Source organism: Engraulis encrasicolus, chromosome 11 (assembly GCF_034702125.1).
Source record: "Engraulis encrasicolus isolate BLACKSEA-1 chromosome 11, IST_EnEncr_1.0, whole genome shotgun sequence".
Classification (NCBI taxonomy): domain Eukaryota; kingdom Metazoa; phylum Chordata; class Actinopteri; order Clupeiformes; family Engraulidae; genus Engraulis; species Engraulis encrasicolus.
Genome location: NC_085867.1, coordinates 26,449,113 through 26,465,701, shown reverse-complemented (window position 1 = coordinate 26,465,701; position 16,589 = coordinate 26,449,113). Strand labels below are relative to the sequence as shown.

Genomic DNA, 16,589 nt, shown 5'->3' with positions numbered 1-16,589 from the left:
CCCCCTGCCCATACCGCCCCATAAGAGCATCACTATTTGAGTGTGGCAATAGACTGTTATGTGAGGAATGACTATTTTGACAGACAAAGTGCTGCCTATGCCTCCCATGACTCGTTCATAATTACAGATCTTACCCAACACTCCTGGGTAAAGACAGACAAAGTCAGTGCTTAAATATACGTAGCTCCTTTGGCATTGAAACTGATGCGTTAAAACTACAATACCTACACATGAAATATTCATACATACGGTTAAGAGTTCTGTATGCATGCAGTTGTAGTTGTGTCAGAAAAAACGATGCCAATGCCAAAAGCCAAATGTCATTTACCGCTAAATCTTGCTTATAATGTTGTTGTAACACTTTAACACACATATTTATTAAAATAAAAAAACTTCTCTTGGACCAGGTGTGGATGAGGCCACCATCATAGATCTTTTGGTGAAGAGGACCAATGAGCAGAGACAGCAGATCAAAGCTGCCTACGAGCTGGACACCAAAAAGGTACAGTAGGCTCTGACAGGAAGGGATTTCTCTCACGCTCAACACTATGAACCAGTTTTATGCTATCTAACGCATCATGCTTGTTAAGAATGTCTGCAATGCTGCGACACTGGGCAGTAGGATGAACCGCCTGTTGTCTGATTGTGCAAGAATGCCTGGAGTGTGTTTTGCTTTGAAGAGAATAGTGTGTGCGTTGTGTGTGTGCATTTGTGTGTGATAAAATACTTTATGTTTTATTCATTTATTCAATAGCATCTTGTCTCAATTTGGGACAGGCAGTAAATGGGTTAATTAGGCCCTACCGTCGCTCTAACAGTAGGGCATTCCTCTGCTATGAGTCCGACCCCGGGTTCAATTCCGGCCCGGGTGCTATGCTGATCCTTCCCCATCTCTCTCTCCCCATGCTTCCTGTCACTCCTTCACTGTCCTATCAAATAAAGTCAAAAAGACCAAAATTATCTTTTAAAAAAAGGATGAATTAACATTTTTACACCACAATTCCGCGACACACTTTTAGATCCTTACCCACCAGTTAAGAAACACTTGTGGTAGAGCAGTGGCTCTTAACCTTCTTTTCTTGATGCATCCCCTTGCCTGTCTCCAAGCACCAAGACTTAAGTGCTTAATTTCAATGATTCTTGCTTGAGACATTAATGAATACCTGAATGAATTTACATGGGGACCAAAACATGTTTTAATTTGGTTTTGATTTGGCCTAATTATAATGTTCGCTAGTAGAATTTTTGGTCACACCCTCAACACAAACAAAATTCCGTGCACACCCTGAAATCTCTGGCGCACCCCCAGGGGGTGCCCGCACCCCAGGTTAAGAACCACTTGTGTTAGAGAATATAGGCCTAATGCCATGTCCTTTGTGCCTTGTGTAGCCTATGGAGGGCGCTATTAAGTCTGCGCTGAGGTCCGATTTGGAGGACGTGGTTCTGGCCCTACTGATGACCCCAGCCGAGTACGACGCCCACGTACTCAAACACGCCATGCAGATACAGTACACTTACAGTAAAGCAGGGCACCAGTAATAATGTTGGGGCTCTAGGGGGGATGTGTGTGGGTGTGGGTGTGGGTGTGTGTGTGTGTGTGTGTGTGTGTGTGTGTGTGTGTGTGTGTGTGTGTGTGTGTGTGTGTGTGTGTGTGTGTGTGTGTATGTGTGTGCGCGCACCCTCAAACTCCTATACAAGTAGAATAATATGAGAGAAGTCATCATCAAGTAATTGCACAGTTTGTGTGTGTGTGTGTGTGTGTGCGTGTGCGTGTGCGTGTGTGTGTGTACTAGTCTTTATGTATGATTACATGTGTGTGTTTGCTTGTGTATTGTTGAAGTTTGTCCTAAATTTACTTAATTTTTATGTTCTGAGTAGAGTAGCTTCTTACTGCAGATGGGCCCATTGACGGGCCTATTCATTTTATTCATTCTTTACAGCATTACAACATTGCTATAACAATGCAAGGAGTCTATGTTAACCGATTAAGACTTGGTCATTACCATTTTGACAATAAGGTTATAACAGAGGCTCTGCGTTTAGGGATTAATAGCAAATCCACACAAATATGCACACTGTGCCGTCAAGACACATCAGAGCTGTTATTATGAATACTCCCACCAAAGGCTTTATCTACAGTAGCCTAATCATGTGCTCCATATCAACAGGGTTTAGGGACTCATGAGGACATCCTTACTGAGATTATGGCCTCCAGGTCCAACAAGCAGATCAGCGAGATTAAGAAGGTCTTCAACAAAGGTACAGGTCTTGGTCTTACAAAGGCTGTCTTGTAATGTTTCAAAGGATGCATGTGTAGTGTATATGTTGCTGGAGAAGACATACAAAGTAGACCCAAAGACTTTTTCATCCTCTTACTCACTAGAATCTGTAATTGCTGCAGTATCTGTGTCTTTACGGTATGTTAGTGTAAAGTACATCAAATTGTCAGGCAGCTGAACATTAGTGTCTGTTTTTTTGTGTGTGTAATTAGCTTGTAGTGATGAGTTGTCCCCATGGTCTTAGTGTGAACAGTTGTGATGATGATGATGATGATGAGGAGGAGGAGGATTATTATTATTATTATTATTATTATCCGTTATTTACTTTCATTTGATTGATTCGATTGATTTGATTTTTTTTGTCAGCTTATAATGAAGAGCTGGAAGAAGACATTAAAAACGACACCAGTGGGGATTTCCTCGCCGCTCTGCTTGCCCTGTGTAAGGTACTGTATGGTTATGAATGCAGAGACGCTTCTTTGTCATAAGAGCATATACAGGGCAGTATCTATCTGAGTTGGGCTCGAAGATGTATTTTAATTTTTGCATTTTTAACTTTATTTTATATTTTATTTTAATTTTTGACTTTAATGTTTCATGCAGGCTAACCGGATTGAAGACTCCTACATGGACGACTGCTTGGCAAAGCAAGACGCCAAGGTCAGGGCATTACAATGCTGTATTAGTGTGTTGTTGTTGTTGTTGTTGTTGTTGTTGTTGTTGTTGTTGTTGTTGTTGTCATTATTATTATTATTATTTTTAAGTCTCTCCAGTCAGGGCAGTCATGGGTAACCAGTCATGGGTAAGCATGAGTAAGCAGGGCGTCAGACATGTAGTCCAAAGGTTGTCGGTTTGACTGCCGATGAATTGTGTGCTATGGAGTGCCTTGTCACAATGACAATGGGAGTTTCCCAGGTGGGCTTTCGTTCCCTTTTCAGTCTGATGTTCTCCTATCCAATGGCAGGCACTGTATGAGGCAGGAGAGAAGCAGGAGGGGACGGACATCGCCGTCTTCATCGACATCTTCACCTCCAGGAGCGGGCCTCAGCTCACAAAGAGTAAGGGCCTCCGCATACCGATTCCAACAAAGTGCAGAGCACTGCGCTGCCAAAGTTCCATTCCACTGTTCTCAAGACAACCCAGCACACCACCGCCCATGTCTGCGGATGTCGACTACCAATTAGGGGAGAGCTCCATGTTATTGATTATCCATGCTCTGCTGTGACCATTACAGTATGTATAGCACGTCTGCGCCAGAGTGCGGGTGTAACCGAATTGTCTGAACGGATAGTGCTCCGCAATGTGCGGAGGCCCTAAGACCATAATGGGCACATAGATCACATATGATTTAGATCAGAACAGAACAGAACAGAATAGAATAGAATAGAATAGAATAGAACAGAACAGAATAGAATAGAATACAATAGAATAGAAAACAGAACAGGATGCCTTTGTCACTATGCCAAAGATTTTCTAGGTTCTAACTTTGAATGTACACATATACTATGAGAAGTCAAAACTCAGTTTTGCTTTTCTTAATTATTTCCTGATAAACAAATACAGTGTCAGCGAATTTTGTACGTGTGTTCCATTTCTACTATGATTATGACAGCATGCTGCGAGTGGTGATTGATGTCTGGCCATTTGAGCTGCGTTTTGAACAGCCTGATCTCTCAGAATTCTGTGGAACGGACACGGATCTTTTGAAAAGGAAATCCGTGTCAGTTTGGGGTTTAGCTCGCTAGGCTAAAAAATCTGTGTCCCTAGTCACGGAATTGTTTTCCGTGATTGACTCACAGAAGTGCTTTCTATATTCCCACAGCACTGAGTTAAGTCTATCATTAGAAAATAGATACCAAATTGTAATACTAAATAAAAGAATGCTAGAGCAATTGAAGTTGTGCCCTGACCAAAACAATCCATTACCTTAACCTGTCAGTAAAGACATGTTTTTGAGAAATATCTTTTCCAATTGGTTGATAGGCTATCAAAGTAATGTAATAAATGAAAGAATATTAGCTGTGCCCAGATCAAAACAATCCCTATCCATAACCTGTCAGTAAGAAATGTGTTTTGAGAAAAGAAATATCTGAAATTGGAAAAATCCTGAGAAAACACGAGACTGTGGAAACATAGAGCTGTGGGAATATAGAGAAAGCACTTCCGTGTGTCCATCACGGAAAACAATTCAGTTTCCAGGGGCTCGGAATTTTGGAAAAATCTGTGAAACTGACACAGACTTCGTGTCCCAAAGATCCGTGTCCATTCCACGGAATTCTGAGAGATCATGTTTTGAAATGTGGGTGTGCTTGTTCCTGTGTTCTAGTCTTCAGGATGCAGTCAAACTACTATGGTATTTACAGTATATTGCGAGTGATGATTGATTTGAGCTGTGTTTCGAATGTGTGTGTGCGTGCTTGTTCCTGTGCTCTGCAGTCTTCAGGATGTACTCTAGCTACTATGGGGAGGAGGGTCTGGCTGCAGCTGTGGAGAAGGAGCTGAAGGGAGACATTGAGGACTGTCTAGTAGCGCTACGTACGTAAGAACCACTCACACTGGCAGTCTCTATGTCTGTCTGCCTGTCTGTATGTTTAGTAACACTGCGTGAGAACCACAGCCTGCCTGCCTGTTTTTCTGTCTGTTTACCTACCTGTCTGTCTGTCTGTCTGTCTGTCTGCTTGCCTGCATATTTTTACATGTTAAGTTTACAGGGTTCGGGCAATGAAACTGAAACATCTGTCATTCTAGTGTGGGGTGGCTACATTGGACCAGTCAGGTGGCCAAACTTCATGAATTGCTCATTGCACCAGTAAGAGCAGTGTGAAGGTTCAATTTGCAGGATATTGCAATATACACAACATTATGGGTGACATATCAGAGTTCAAAAGAGGATAAATTGTTGGTGCATCTGTGACCAAGACAGCAAGTCTTTGTGATGTATCGTACTACCAAGAGGGATGAACCACATCCAACAGGATTAACTGTGGACACAAGAGGAAGCTGTCTGCAAGGGATGTACGGGTGCTAACCCGGATTGTATCCAAAAAACAATATCATAGATGCCCAAATCATGGCACAATTACCTGTGTGCCTCAACTCTCCTGTTTCCATTACAACTGTCCGTCAGGAGGTCCGCAGGGCCAATATGCACAGTCATGCTGCTATAGCCAAACCTGTCTAAAACCAGGTGTTTCAGTTTCATCCCTGTAGTTTAATGACGTAAGACCCTCTGACATTGTCTGCCTGCTTGTCTGTACAGTATGTCTGCCTACCTTTCTGCTTGTCTCTCTTTTTTCAGTGTCTATGTGTGCAGGTGTGACAGAATTGCTTTTTTTCCTTGCTAGCTTTAGTTTAGTTCAGACATTATCAGGCATTATTGATTTCTTATGAAAATGTACTGTATGTGTGTGTGGGTAATAATTTCGAATCCAGCAGTGGTAAAATGTTTTTTGACATCTCTTGTCGTCTAAATTGTGTTTATAACCTGACTGCACGAACCTAGCTGCGCACAACTCGACCTCTGATTATTGGAAACCGCTGCCGTCAAAAATTAGCTCACGTGGTTGGCTGCCAGTGTCTCCTCATAATATCGTGTTGATAAACACTGAGAACCCATGTATACAGTGCCTCAGAACTGTGGTGATATCATAACTCACCTGAGCTCCATGTTGTTTTGTCTTCAGTGAAGTGTGCCTGGAACACACCTGCTTACTTTGCCGAGAAACTACACCTGGCAATGGAGGTACGACTATCATATAGGACACACACACAGACACACACACACAGACACAGATACAGACACAGATACAGGCACGCAGGCATGCACACACACACACACACGTATGCACACACATCAGACCTGGTTTAGTCACTCCCCAGCTCTCAGTGTCAGAGGCACAAAGACCAACTTGATCAACAATTTTATTACATGAATTGCGTGTTTAACTCAGTGCTTGCTTTTTGTGTAGCCTATATATATGTACGTAGTGTAGATGCAATTGACAAGATGTCTGATCCTTTCAAGCAGGGCATGGGGACCAATAAGGACACTCTGACGAGGATCATTGTGAGTCGCTCTGAGCTCGACCTGAAAAAGATCCTCAAGGAGTACCAGAGGATCTACGGCCCGACCCTACAGGAGAGCATTCTGGTGAGTATGTCACCATGACAACAGAACACACTAAGGTTTCGACCTTAAAGGGGCATTCCACCGGTGGAGACATGAATATGTTTTGAAAGTGGGTCATATATGTAGTAGAATAGTAGCATACATTTCTAATTTGATGCCTTCCTGGCCGAGAAAAGGCAGAAAACAACTTTGTCATGCTTGTGGATTTATTACAACAATCCCCATAATGCATTGCAATGCTCAAGTTCCACAGGCCACAACCAGGCAGCTCTGCCAGTGAGCCTCAATGCCAGTGATTTCAAAAGCACTGGCACATTGATCTGTGATAGGTCTGTTAGCGCATTACGTCCAACCCCCTATGGGCGGGGTTGAAAGGGTGGGAAAACGACTGGTAGTCTCAACAGAAATCCACCTCTCTTACACTTCCTCCTACAATGATGCAAAATGACGATTTTTACATCATTGTAGGAGGAAGTGTTAAGAGGTGAATACGGATTTCTCCTGTCTCAGGGGGAATTGAGAGAGTGTTGCATGACCATTCAAAAGTATGACTGGGTGTCTAGCAATGGAAAGCCTAATGCAAATGGGTGGAGTGTCCCTTTAACAGTCTTATTCAGAGAATCTGAAGAAGACTGTTAAGGTCGAAACATTATCCTGCCATGAAAAAAAATACAACAAAAAGGATTCTAAGTGTGCAGACTTCTCACTCTGAAAACTTCAGTTGGCCTTCGTCCTGCACCTTTTCCTGGGATGTGCACAATCCTCTCCTTCAACTGAACAGAACACACTAAACAATATTACCCTTAACATTCCGACTATTATTGTTATTATTTTAAATATATCCCTGTGTTTACAGACCTAGACTACGGTATGGTTGTTAAAGAGGGTGGACAGTAATAGTGTGGCACAACTCATGTAAGGGGGCCCCTAGGCTGGAATCTAGTGGTATATAGGGGGGTCTTGTCATGGTAAAGTTTTGGAACCCCTGCTCTAATCTCTCCAAATACAGTGCAAAATGGTATGTAAACACCTTTTTGTGTGATTCAGGCGGAGACCAAAGGGGACTATGAGAAGATCCTGCTGGGACTGTGTGGGGATGTCTAAGCCCGTGAGGTCTCTCCCTACCGGCGACCACTTTGGCTGGCCTTGGCGTTAGCATCAGAGCTTGAGGCAGTCCCCACCACTAATTGCGGAGGAGTACGACCTTATACGGAGGGTGGAGGTACTGCACAGTGATTAATGTGCTGGTGTGCCATCCGACCATGCTGCTTTGGGAATTCTGTAATTCATAGCCTACAGAACTATGAGCTACCGCCAACCTCCAGCCTTCTTAAACACAATGTAATTCCTGTCCTCAAGGCTGTTGTTCAAGCTGTGTAATGTAATGTAATGTAATGTAATGTATTGTCTGATAACCAAATGATAATTTGAGCTAGCAGTTTGATGTTTCTGTGTAGAGAATTGACTGTGTGAGTTGATGTACCTACTAGGACTGGCAGTCAAAAATGATTGTTGAAATATCCACTGTAACTTGATGTACTGTAGTGGTATATAATGTTTGTGCATTTGTTGAAAGTTTTGTTTCCACAATATCATGTGTAAAAAAAAATAAAAAGAAAAAAGAAACAATAAATGACCCCTAAGAGTTCAACTGTAGCGCTGTTGTGCGTGCGTGCGTTCAATGGTATTAGATGTTATGTACACTGCCGGAATACAGGGTGTCCTCAAAGGAAACTGATATTCTACAAAGCGGCCTGTCTGCTCATAATGAAATGGAAAGCTCAGCTGAGGAATCCAGTCAAGAATCAGCCTAGAAACCGACTGAGACCTCACCATCATCACCAACTGCCATGCATTTTTAGATTCATGCTGTGCTGTGCCTCAGTGGGCTAAGGAACCATGGCAATGTATCTGGGGAACCGGGTTTGATTTCAACTGAAGGTCTTTTCCTGGCTGCACAGGCTAGAGAAGTAGGCTGAGGGAGAAGACGCTGATGAGATTGGCTAGGACAGTGGTTTTCAAAGCGGGGGCCCAGGACCCCTGAAGGGCCGAGAAGGAATGCTGGGGGGGGGCGCAGCAGGTTGGCGGGTAAAGTATAGCAAAACAAAATAAATAATTGAATAAATAATAACTAATATAGAGCAAAATAAGCGAAAAATATGCTAAACAACATTCCCAATAGTTAAAAACAACATTATAATAATCTATTTTATTAGGCCTACTGTATATTAGTAATATTATCTGTATTATTTTATTTATCCCAGTGGAGCACTTACAGTCTTAGACTATGGTTGTGAAAGGAGATGCACGAAAAACAGTGTGGCACAACCCAAAGGGGTCCTTGACTGGAATGTGCCGGTGTGTGGGGGGCTTGTCATCATAAAGTTTGGGAACCCCTGGGCTAAGATGTTGAAGGTTTGGCTAAAGCGCACCAGGTGGCGCCAAACCACAGCCTTAAAAATACCATCTAACTTTAGTTGAACCCCAACTCATTTTATTCCTGGTCACCCCCGGACAATTAAAGGAAAGCGATAAACGCATTTCGTTTTAACCATTTAACTGAAAATTGAATTGTAGCCTAAGTATGACTATTGTCGCTATTTCCACTGCTTTGGGATGTCTATCCCCTAGTTATTACCCCTCCTCCCGTCCACTGGTGTAACTGTTTAAAAAAAAAGAAAGGGGAAAATTTTGGGGCGACCTCCTTATCAGGCTGTTGCGTTACAGACTAAAATTGTGTTATCAAGAAATTTGTTTAAGGTAGTCTATTATTCACTAAATAGTCTAAAGCCACCGTTATATGGCAGACGTTACCTGTGCTCCTCTATCACCTTATACAATGGGCTGTAAACAGAACCTCTAATCTTAACGAAATGGACATTTGATACCTGTTGAGAATCGACACTTACAGGGAAGCAGCAGCGACGACAAGCTTCCAGACTAGTACGTGGAAATTATGAAGATTACCGTACAGTTTTCAAATTATACTTCAGAGGCGATGGTTTTCTAATAGAAATAGAGTTGTTCATTGTTCTTTTTTGTCATGTACACTCGTCTGTCTCTGAGCTGAGTTGCTATCTCGAACTTCATTCGTGTTCGATCAAGATGTCGAGATGCAGGTTGAGTGGACTGCTCCAAATTTGCGCTGTAATATTTGGATATTTGTTGACTTTGGGTCAAACGCGACTGTTTACTAATCGCTGGGCAGTGAAAATCACTGGGGGACCAGATGCCGCAAACTTCATTGCGGACAAATATGGATTCCTCAACATGGGACAGGTATGTCTTGAATATGAAGTTAAAACATCTGCAACATGTCTGACTTTTCTTTGCTGGCTATTTAACTTTTTGTTTAGGCCACTGTATCGAGAATAAATGAGAAACTTTGCATTGAAATGAAGTTATTAAGCTATACTTGTTTTTTAATAATTGATACAGAACATCAAATACGGCATATTACATTGTAAGACATGCGTTGAGACAATGTTGGAATGTTGTAATAGCCTAACATAAAGGTAATAGGCCTGTGTACATTAACTTGGGAAACTGGGAAAGCCAGTCTCCCTACAGAGTTTTGTTTTGTTTGTGATATGAAATATTTGCTCTCCTGCACACCATAATCAGGCTGCTTTGCCATCACAGAAAAATGCAGCCAAGGCGCGCGCGCCTGAGACTGGCCATCTGAAGTCTGCGCGCGCGAGACTGTTTGCTTTGCCTGTAGCTTTGTGACAGTTTCCAACTGTTTCGCTTCATCTAAAAATAGCCCTCCTCTAAAAATCTATGTAGCAAGCAAGCAAGTAGACACTGAAGTCATGGAATGTCCCGGGCAGCCATGGTCTTTATGCCCCGGTAAGGTTCATGCGTAACGGCTCTTAAGACAGTGTACTGGACCGATGGCCTCCAATGCGAAATTCCAGGAAGTGGTGAGGTCCAACCCAGACAGTATGAGGCAGCCCTGGGGGCACCTCAACTGCAGATTAAATTTTATATGAAAACATCTCTCTCTCTCTCTCTCTCTCTCTCTCTCTCTCTCTCTCTCTCTCTCTCTCTCTCTCTCTCTCTCTCTAAGAGAAGGCTATTTGACCTACAGTATAGTGACAGTGCAGGCGTTTATTGTGCCAGATCTCTTCAATATCCGTCTTGAGTGGAGCTGCACTTTTCTTTGCTAATAAGGCAGTTTCATAGTTCCACTGTTAAATGGTGTGTAGTCTCATAAGTTTGTATGCTTCTTTGGTGATTTCTTTGACAAACATTCTCACTTCCAACACCTCTCCATCAGTGGCATAATGTCTGAAAGCAACAATTATGACCTTGTGAAAAGGACCAGTTTGTTATTTGCACTACTGTAAATCATACTGCAGTTAATGTTCAAAGATATTAACAAAAAAATAGTAACACCAGAGTAGATAGATCTTTTTTGTTTTTGCTTTACCTGCTCTATGTTTGCTACCACCTGAGGTCAAGGAAAGTTTTGACTGCTGCACACACAAATAAATGTCTTGTCAGACTGTGTGGTTGTGAATGGCACAGTTAGGGCATGTTGCCGTAGTTACGACATGCTGCCTTCAGGGTATCAGAACTGTACAACTCAACTGACCAGTGGAATACCTAGGATTCTGACTGCACTCTCATTTTCCATCTTTCTCATCCCTGCCTGAAGCCCACAGGGTGGATTTATGGGGAGAGGGATGAGCGTGAGAGAGAGAGAGAAAGAGAGAGAGAGAGAGAGAGAGAGAGGCCTGGCTCAGGTCTGCTGACTGCTTTAGACAGGCCCGGGACAAAGTCATTTAAAAGACCCCCGGCGCCGACCATTACATACAATGTAATGAAGACCCAGGTCCAGGGCCCTTCTCTTCCTGGGCCCAGTACAGGTGACCTATTTGTCACCCCACTCCTTTTTGGCTCCCTCGTCTGTCTTGGTGGTTTGGAACGTCACAGGGCCCAGCTGTTGTGTTCCTGCTGTCTGGCCCTTGCCCTCCCATGCTGCATAATGCATGATGTGGGTAAGGGAGGAAGCTGAGAGCCAAGAAGGGTAGGGAACAGGCCCATCACAACCAGGCAAGCAAACTAGGCAATTGTACAGGGCCCCCAGCAGCAAGGGTGGCCCCTGCCCTGGTAATGAGTGGTTTTGTACTTGTTTTCAAATATTCAAGTGACGGCAATGACAACTTTGAAGGCTAGGGGAGAATAGGTTGGTCTAGTAGTCAAGGCCCTTTTGAGGTATTTAGAAACTCCAGGCAAAGGAGGACTGAGTGAGTAAGGCTCGTGGTTATATAGTGATGTCATACGTTCTTCCTGGAAGCGGCCCTGTTCTGCTGACCCACATGCAAGGCATGATGGGTAGTGAGATGAAAGTAGTTGGGGCCCCCCGGCCCCCTGATACACGGCCCCCAGAACGCTATTACAAAAAAAACAGTCTTGCATAATACCAGGGGTGCATTTCTCAAAAGAGAAGTTGTTAGCCTGTTAGCAACTTCGGTAGTTGCCAATGGGAAAATGCATTGAAAACATCAAAGTAGCAAATGTAGTAAGCAACTTTGGTTTTGAGAAATGCACCCCAGGTTTGCTAGCACATGCCTCTGCTGCCAGTCCTATTTTATATCTATGGTTAATTATAGGTTGTGCTTTGGAACAATGTTGCTCTTTCCATTGCACAATTTTTTTTATTATTATTCCCCGCTTGGTCGCTTGGTGTGGGTCTGATTCCCAACATCATTCATAGGACATGAGACTCAGGAGAGAGGAGCAGCAATGATGCTGACAGGGCTTCATCCTAAAGTCTCAAACCGTCACCGTGATCCAGTGACTTTTGGTCAACAAGGGCAGTTATCGTCTGGGTGTTGGGATAGAATAGAATAGAATAAAGATTATATTTGTCACATGCTTTATTGTGCTGGCACAATTGGAAGGGAAATGAAGACTGTAACTCATCTCTACTATGTAGTAATAATACATAAATAATAGGAGTGTGTGTGTGTGTGTGTGTGGGGGGTTAATAATAAAATAAAAAAAGTCCTAAGAATTTAAAAAGCAGATGGCTTGAGGGAAGAAACTCTTGCGCAATCTCTCTGTCCTGCATTGTGTAGAACATAATCATTTCCCAGAGGGTAGCCTTTGAAACATGGAATGACTGGGATGGAAGGTGTCTTTGCCTTTTTGCCTGTGCTTTTGCTTTTCTTGAATATACCTTAGAATAGAATGGAATGGAAGAGAATAGAGCAGTGTACTGTAGAATAGAATGGAATAGAGTTGAACAGAACTGAACATAATAGTTTGTTGCACTATTAAAAGGTTGCAAGTTTGAATCCCATACTACCGGTAATAGGATGACTGGGGTCGAGTAAGTAACCAATGCCCATCTGCACCATCATCTATGGCTGACGTGCCCTTGGCTCCCACACACTCCTGGTCTGGTGTGGCGCCGCAGTGTTCCGCCCAACACGCGGGCCAGTTGCGGCCCAGAGCCTGCTGGCAGCAGCAGGGCATCTGGGTCAGAGTCATGTGCTGTCTGGTCAGTGGGGTTTGGCTCATGTTTCCAGGTAAGTCTATCAGGGGGGGTAAGGTAACCCTGCTCCGCACCCCACTCCACTCTCAATAGCTGACGTCAATGACAGGTGCATTATTTAGACCCTGGGCCTGGTGGCTGCTTGTGCATGCATGCAGACCGTGTACACAGGATGGAAGTTGGAACAGGAGGACAGAAGGCCCATGATGGCTGGCCTGGCCCATAGACAATGACAGCAGTTACATGTCATGCACAGAGTATTCCGGTTTCAAATTCAATATTGTCAGCATCAGGTTGGTTGAAGCGAGTTCCGGATTATTCATGTTTACATGTGTGGAACAGTGTTCTGCAACCTTTACTTTTTTCCACACCACGGCCACATTTAGAATGACTAAAGGGGGACCCCTGCGGAAAATAATAAACGGTAAAGAAATACTGCCACCGTTCCAATTCAAATCTGAATATTTTCTGCAGGTAGCCGGTGTGTGTGTGTTGGTGTGTGTGTGTGTGTGTGTGTGTGTGTGTGTGTGTGTGTGTGTGTGTGTGTGTGTGTGTGTGTGTGTGTGTGTGTGTGTGTGTGTGTGTGTGTGTGTGTGTGCGTGTGGTGTGTCCTGTGCCGCCATAGATTGGAGACCTGGACGACCACTACCATTTCTGCTACCATAAAATCTAAATATTCTCTGCATGTAACTGTGATCACTGTGTGTATGTGTGTGTGTATGTGTGTGTGTGTGTGTGTGTGTGTGTGTGTGTGTGTGTGTGTGTGTGTGTGTGTGTGTGTGTGTGTGTGTGTGTGTGTGTGTGTGGTGTGTCCTGCCACCATAGATTGGAGACCTGGAGGACCACTACCATTTCCTGCATCCCAGGATCATGAGGCGCTCCACAGCCTCCAGTCGAGGCAACCACAGCCTCCTCACCATGGAGACAAACGTAAGGGGATCCTCCTCCACCGCCACCATCATCACTGACACTCCTCGTTTATACATAATGAGCTACCTGACACTGTACACACACACACACGCATGGACGGACGAACGCACAAACACACACACATGCACACACACACACTAATGACAGCATACTGCATACAGACACACACACATACACACACACACACAAAACACATTCTCTCTCTCACTTACACACACACACACACACACACACACACACACACACACACACACACACACACACACACACACACACACACACACACACACACACACACACACACACACACACACACACACACACACACACACACACACACAGGTGTACAGCAGACATGTGGACCACTGAACCAGATCGGCACGGAAGTGTGTGAAACTTGTGTGTGTGTGTGTGTGAAGCAAACACATCACCTCCTCTGAATTATTCATCCTGCCGTGCCGTCCAGCGGGCCCAAACGTTTAATAAATAAGCTGCAGCCAACAGGCCACAGTGACTGACTCTGCTGGACAAATATGGGCATCACAGGTGACTGTTCTGTAGTGAGTGACATCACTTCCTGTTGGGTACTGACACTTCCTGTTTTGTCTGCAGGTGGAGTGGGTGGAGCAACAGGTTGTCCATCACAGGACCAAACGCGATGACGCCACCAGTGCCAGCTTCAATGACCCCAAGTGGGACAAAATGTGGTACATTGTAAGTGGCCTGTTCACACTTTAAAGAATCTGGGTTTCAATATTTCAATATTTATAAACTTGTATAACAGAGTCATATAGTAGCATATAATAGAGTTGTAAATACTTCAGATAGAGTATTGGCAACACTGTGAAGACTAACATGACTTTTCCTTTCATTTACATTTGTTAACTTTGTGAAGCACATTGAGTTGCACCTGTGTATGAAATGCGCTATATAAATAAACTTGCCTTGCCTTACAGTGGAGTCAAAAGTCAGACTCTACAGCTCTTAATATTTATATTTACATAATGTTCAGTAGAATTAACTCTGAATTAACACGGACCAAAGAGTATTTTGAGGGGTACCAATAGTACAAGTGTTATCTGTATGGAGTTAATTTCAACTATTTGGTACTGCACTGTACACATGTACTGTGGTTCTGTGTCGAAGCAGGGTTCGAATTACTAACCTGACTCTCGCCAAATGAATGGGTTCTGCCTTCCTCCACAAAATACCATCTGGAGCTACGCCATAGACATAGGTCTCCGAAGATGTGGTTTTATCAAAAAGTTCTTCCACATGATTGGGAAAACACTTGTCTGAAATTGTTAATCAGCTGCTATTTTAACTGCTAACTAGTCAAAATTACAGAATCAATGTCTATGAGTGAGTCCATGCGAGCAGCCATTGCTGCTGAAACAACTGTCGCGTTTCACTTGATTTTCCTTTCTCCACTACGTTTAAATTTTGACTACGTCACAATTCTGAAAATTCCTCTATCCTGATTGGTTCCACTGCATTTTGGTTTGGAAGTGGGGCGAATCTGAAGGTCCTCCAGACCGCCAGACCCTTGTGTATTTCAGCTCAGCTTCGTGAGCTCACACAAGGGTCTGGCGAGAGTCAGGCCATGGAATAACAGGGCAATTTGCGCAATTGAGAATTGTGATGACTCAATGCATTTTAAGAAGGTATAAGTTGCATCCGGTTGGTGGCATAGACATAGACATACTGTAGATGCAAGGGCAGCATAACAAGTTTTAAAGTGGTGGTGCATTTTTTCCCTCATTCTTTATTTCTTAACAATGTTACTGCTGCTGCACTCCACTCATTTGTCTGCAGTAAAAGCTGAAAGCGCCATGGGAGCCCAAATAAAAAGTGGGGATGCAAATACACCACTGCATCCCCCTTTCCTTAGTATTGGCACCCTTGAAGCATAAGTACATTATGAGACATATCTCCACACAACAAATAATAAGGTCAACCATGATTTTTCTATAGATAGCTTGTGGTTGATACTAAATGTAAAAATGATCAACAGCAAGGAAAACTAAACTATGAGAGAGAAAAAATTGAAGAAGCTAAAGCTCCTGGAGCCACTGGTATTGGCACCCTTTACTGGGTACCATTGTGGAAACCTAATTTCACTCAAATATGGTAGATAACCAATGGGAATCACCTTTGATAAATTGCTTTTGCCCATAGGATATGAATTAGGCAAGGATGTTTTTATATTTGTGTTTTACATAGCCACCTGTTACATCTTGTGCGTCTTTGACAAATGTGAAGACAGATGGGCTGCCTGAGGACACCAGAAATACAATTATTTGCAAAAACAAGACCTCCAAAAGTCATCTCAAAAGACCCTAGTATACCATTTCCAACACTGTGTTGTGTTATTCAGATATTTGCCAAACAGGGAGCTGTAAAGAACATCCTTGGATGTGGGGTTAAGGGAAGAAATGATGATAGTAGTCTGTAGAAGTCGGTGCAAATAATGACAAAACACAGGGTCTAACATCTACAGACCTGAAGGTCAACTTTGAACTGTTTTGGGAAGTTTTTTCCAATAAGCATCACAAGTTAAACACTACACAAAGTTTTGGTTTTTGGTTGGAGGCAAAGACAGACCACATTGCTTCATGAAAGTCATAAAAGGGAACACCTGAAGTCTGTATAAGAGAATACAGGGAAAGCACAGCCCTTTTATGAATGTTTTAAGGTCAGATGAAGCAATAGTACAGCTTTTCAGTGATGCACACAAACAGCATGT

At 43.3% G+C, this 16,589-nt stretch overlaps 2 protein-coding genes across 3 annotated transcripts in view; both read left to right on the top strand.

Annotated features, from left to right (window-relative positions):
- LOC134457712 (uncharacterized) overlaps window positions 1–8,023 on the top strand; it is a 32,781-nt gene extending 24,758 nt beyond the window's left edge. Inside the window, exons 17-26 of the mRNA XM_063209688.1 lie at window positions 408–502; window positions 1,390–1,503; window positions 2,169–2,259; window positions 2,646–2,725; window positions 2,883–2,939; window positions 3,244–3,337; window positions 4,716–4,814; window positions 5,963–6,021; window positions 6,304–6,429; window positions 7,456–8,023. Coding sequence (XP_063065758.1) covers window positions 408–502; window positions 1,390–1,503; window positions 2,169–2,259; window positions 2,646–2,725; window positions 2,883–2,939; window positions 3,244–3,337; window positions 4,716–4,814; window positions 5,963–6,021; window positions 6,304–6,429; window positions 7,456–7,512 — 872 coding nt within the window. The 3' untranslated portion in view covers window positions 7,513–8,023. The remainder of the gene's footprint in view (window positions 1–407; window positions 503–1,389; window positions 1,504–2,168; window positions 2,260–2,645; window positions 2,726–2,882; window positions 2,940–3,243; window positions 3,338–4,715; window positions 4,815–5,962; window positions 6,022–6,303; window positions 6,430–7,455) is intronic.
- Window positions 8,024–9,112: 1,089 nt separating this feature from the next.
- Window positions 9,113–16,589, top strand: part of pcsk5a (proprotein convertase subtilisin/kexin type 5a) — a 51,668-nt gene continuing 44,191 nt past the window's right edge. For both annotated transcript variants that reach the window (XM_063210309.1, XM_063210308.1), the window contains exons 1-3: window positions 9,113–9,687; window positions 13,739–13,843; window positions 14,456–14,557. In XM_063210309.1, the coding sequence (XP_063066379.1) occupies window positions 9,514–9,687; window positions 13,739–13,843; window positions 14,456–14,557 (381 nt within the window). In that variant the 5' untranslated portion in view covers window positions 9,113–9,513. The remainder of the gene's footprint in view (window positions 9,688–13,738; window positions 13,844–14,455; window positions 14,558–16,589) is intronic.